Raw genomic sequence first — 4,452 nt, 5'->3', positions numbered from 1 at the left:
CATAATTCTATATTTCAATTATTTTTGTGAAAGAATTCCATAAACCATTACTTAACCAGCCCATAAATATAGATGATCTGAAAATACATATAAAAATAATTGAAATGTAACTCCAGAAAACATATTCCTATATTGACAAATGGTAACTCAAAACAAATAACTAAAACAACAGATAAAAATAATTGAAAGGTAACCTAAAAAACATATTCAATATATGGTAACTCAAAATCATTTCTCCTAAGATAATTCTATATTTTTGTGAAAGATTTCCATAAACCATTACTTAACCCGTCCATAAATATAGATGATTTTTAAATACAGATAAAAATGATTGAAATATAACCCCATAAAAAATATTCCTATATTGACAAATGATGACTCAACAAATAACAACAACAGATAAAAATAATTGAAATGTAACACAAAAAACATATTCAATAAATGGTAATTCTATATTTCAATTATTGAAATATAACCCAAAAACATATTCATTATATGCAACCCAAAACCAGTTCTCCTAACCAATTACTACAACAAACAAACCGCAAGCAAAATAATTTTTTCTATTTCAAAAGTACATTGGATTAAAAAATAGAATAAAAGATATCAATGTAACCTGGCAAGGTATTCCACCATTTTGCATAACTCATCAATAGGAATGGTCATGGCAGTTGCAATTTCGCTCATCCTTTGGCTGTTGAGATCCAGAAAAGACTCAATCAAATTGCCATCCAGCAACTTTTTCACATTTCTTGTGTGACCAGTGTTGAATGACCTCCACTGCTCATGGTTTAAGCCTCCTACTCCTCTTATTACGTTCACAAGATGCATTTGCAGCTTTTGAAGAATTTGATATTGCTCCTCTGGAAGTGATGCAATAAGACCAATCATACCATAGGAATGGTATTTCCATACAAGGGCAAGGGCTGAGCTAAAGATGCACGCCTGAACTGGTTAACAAGAGCTCCAAGATGGTATTCACCTTCATGTTTCAATTTTCTTTCCTCTTCCCAATCAATTGCAGCATCGTTCTTTTTCTTCACCACAAAAAAGTTGAAATCGTTCTGATCTATACCAACGTACGTATCAACATCCAGAAATTCTACAACAGTCATGTAGTTTACACTATAATCGTGAGCCTTCTCTTCTAATATGCCTCCCCTCTCATCAATATTCTTGTATACCAACAAATACATAGATTGTACACAATCACCAACTAAGATAAAATCCCCACGAGTTGTTACACAGAGTGCAAGCACATGCCCGGTATGTCCACATTCAAACTCCAGCTCCCTGGAAACATCATCACAGATCATCCATTTGTACAAGTCAATCTTTTCGTTGATTCCTGCAACTAATTTTCCATTAAAAGCATTGAGATTGTATACAGCTCCCTTTGTCTCCTTCTTTGTAACCAGACGCAGTTGTCTGTTTCCAACCAAAAAGACCGAAATTCGGCCCTTCTTACATATATTTTCCTGATCAGGATACCGATAAGCTGTCCCAACAAAACAATAGACAGTGTTATGATCATCTGTAAATGAGCAACTGAGGATTGAACAACCTTCTTCATACATATCCAGTGGATATGATGAAATATTTTCAAATGTCTTTTCATTTAAGAGACGAATGAAGTGTTTTTTCATTTCATCATAACCACACTTCATGCTGCAGATGGCAAATGTTCCAGACTTGTCTTGATAGAAAATACGATATGGGTGTTCCTCGAGATGAACTGATGAGATGTAAATATTCTGAATATTATCGATTGAACCAAAAGAAAGCATGTCTTCCTTTACAACCACAATGCTGTTAGGGAAAGATTTTGAATGGAAAGAACACATATGATTAACTTCTCCCACACTCACATTACTATACGCCAACCTCAGGTTACTACTGCAAATAACTGTGGCCCTGTCACCTAACGCTAACACATGCGTTGCATTCTCATGACGAAAAGTCCTCAGATTTATTCCTTTGCTACCCAAGGAAATCTTTTTCTTTTCCCCGTCAGAAAGCTCCCCACTGCTCACATTCAATGTTAGGTTATATAAGTGCCCATCCCCAAGCCCACACAGCAAGTATGAAATCCCTTCAAATTTACAAAATAAAACAGACCGGGTAACAACATTCTCAGTAAATTGGAGACTTTGAATGAGTTTCAGATCAGGAAGAGAATAAATTCTGATACTTTGGTCTTTCCATAGTCCAACAGCTGCCAATTCACTCCGTTTACTATCCTGACCAATAGGAGTTATGTCCATGCAAGATATATCATACTCAATCTTTTTATGTCCCTTCAGTGTTAGGGATCCCTCTCCAATTTCCAAGTAGACAATATTACACCCTCGAGTGGCCAACAAAACCTGGGTAGCACTACCTGTGGCTACTGTTATAGACAATCCTGTGGCGGTGGGGGCTCTCCATTCAGACAATAGCTGTCCAGAAGACGCACTCATTAATCTCACAAAACTTGTTGTTACCTGAACAAGCTGGTCATGAATAGCATCTTGACAGAATAAGGAAGGAGCATGAAGGACAAATCCTTGTATTTCATGTGTTTCTTCTAGCTCATCATTTGAGTTAATGGCAAGTACACGAGTCTCACCAAGAAAGCTCAGCACCAAATAAGTGTCGAAATCGTCACGAGTCGAAGAAGCTCGTAATGGCCACATTCCCTTTACATCTGCAAACTCTGCAGCTGCATGCTCGTTGATTCGTATGCCACTCCTGAGAATGCGAAGGCAACCATGGTTGAATCCTCCAGAACAAGTCACGACGTGTTCTTGTCCACCATGATCAACAACACAAAATTCCATGATTGGACCAAGGTTAACATATGTTTCCACAACTGAAAATCCCATTGATCCATATATAGAATCCGGGGGAAGATGCAGTTTGACAAGTTGTGAATCTACTTCATCACACCCAATGTACACAAATCCATTCTCTAAATAACAGATTGTTGAAGCAACAGATGTGTCACCTAGCAGATCTATATTGAGACCAGTAACCGTTCCCTTTTCATGAATGAGAGAAAGCAAGTGAAGGTGACCCATGTGGTCACCGAGCAGATATTGAGAATCATGGACTTTGGCATAATCCTGAATGATAGTCATTGAGTTGGGTGTGGGAACAACTTTGAATACTACAGAGGGAGAGGGACTGAAATAAGCAATGGTCTTCTCACCAATAATAATAACACCTCCAAAAGGCATGGGAACAGGTATTAACATACGGGCACCATGGTCTAAATTGGGCACAGACCAGGGCATCTCCTTAAAATCCCTGCCTTTTACATCTACCTCGTATGTTCTTACTTGCAGTTCATCTCCATTCATACAACTGAGTTGTTGTTGGTATAGCACAGCAATTGTGGGCTTTGAACAACCATATAAGAACTTGATATCCACAACTTCAACAGTTCTGTCTAGCATGATATCGAAAGCGTGTGTAACTCCTGCAACACCATCATATGCTAAAATTGTAAATACGCCATCATAGAGGTGGAGTCCAATGACTCGACAATCCGGATCAACCATACCAATCTCATGTCCACTCTTGACAGGGATCGCATAAAAATCCCAGACATTTGCGACAAAATCCCAGACATTTGCGACAGCCCTGGTAATAAGCTCACGGCCCCCGTTATTATTCCACTGAACAACACTCAACTTGTATTCTTCTGTGGAAATAACAAGAGAATCCTGCTGCTCCCCAGCAGGTCGGAACAGTTCAAGCGCTGCGATTCGGCCATAGATTGGTACTTGTAGAACTTTTTGTAAACCCTGAGAGGAGAGAGAATGGATCTCAATCCAGGTGCTTTTTGCAATGATGAGATTAATGTCGCGAGGACCAGTAAAGTTGCCCACGCAACAATGAGTCACAGTAGTGGGCTTATGGACACTTACAATGTAGTTCCACATATTCATCTTCTACCCCTTGAAAAGAGCTAGCCTCGGGTTAACGGCAACAAGTGCTTCTGCTCTCTGATGGAAATTTCTGTTCATTTCAAACACAAAAAAAATAAAAAATAACAAAGAGAACAATGCTCTGGTTTTCTACAGGATCTTTATTATAAAACAATAATAAAAACTGTTACAGAATTTGTCTTCCTCAACTCAGAGGGATTTACAACAGGAACTTCAGTTCCAGAACCTGAGTCCAATATCTCAGAAAACTAAATAGTTCAGAACTGCTGTGCGTTGCAAGAAGAAAAAGAACTTCTTGGCTAATACTCTCCACACTGCTCGTCTCTGCTCTTGCATTTTCTTTTATATATGGTGAACAACACAAAATATCTTTTCAATACGTGTTGTTTTTCCCATACTTCCGTAAAAATAAAAAAATAGTAAAATTTAAGATTTCACCTACATTTACCAACCCTAGTAAATATCATTTATTACACGGCTCAAAATATCCCATTTGAATTTAATTCATGCTTATCACACC

General features: G+C 37.9%; 1 protein-coding gene across 1 annotated transcript; it reads right to left on the bottom strand.

The window, feature by feature from the left end:
• Positions 1–606: 606 nt before the first annotated feature.
• LOC149146993 (DNA damage-binding protein 1-like) lies at positions 607–3,932 on the bottom strand. Its single transcript, XM_089441627.1, is given in 4 exon segments — positions 607–900; positions 903–3,426; positions 3,459–3,460; positions 3,621–3,932. Coding segments are annotated over 4 exon segments (3,132 nt in total).
• Between the last annotated feature and the right edge of the window lie 520 nt (positions 3,933–4,452).

This window comes from Pinus tabuliformis, chromosome 9 (genome assembly GCF_031772625.1).
Source record: "Pinus tabuliformis cultivar Carrire ecotype Pingquan chromosome 9, CPIR1, whole genome shotgun sequence".
In the NCBI taxonomy this organism is placed as follows: Eukaryota; Viridiplantae; Streptophyta; class Pinopsida; order Pinales; family Pinaceae; genus Pinus; species Pinus tabuliformis.
Note: the sequence above shows the minus strand (reverse complement) of the source record. Positions and strands in the feature narration are given on the sequence as shown.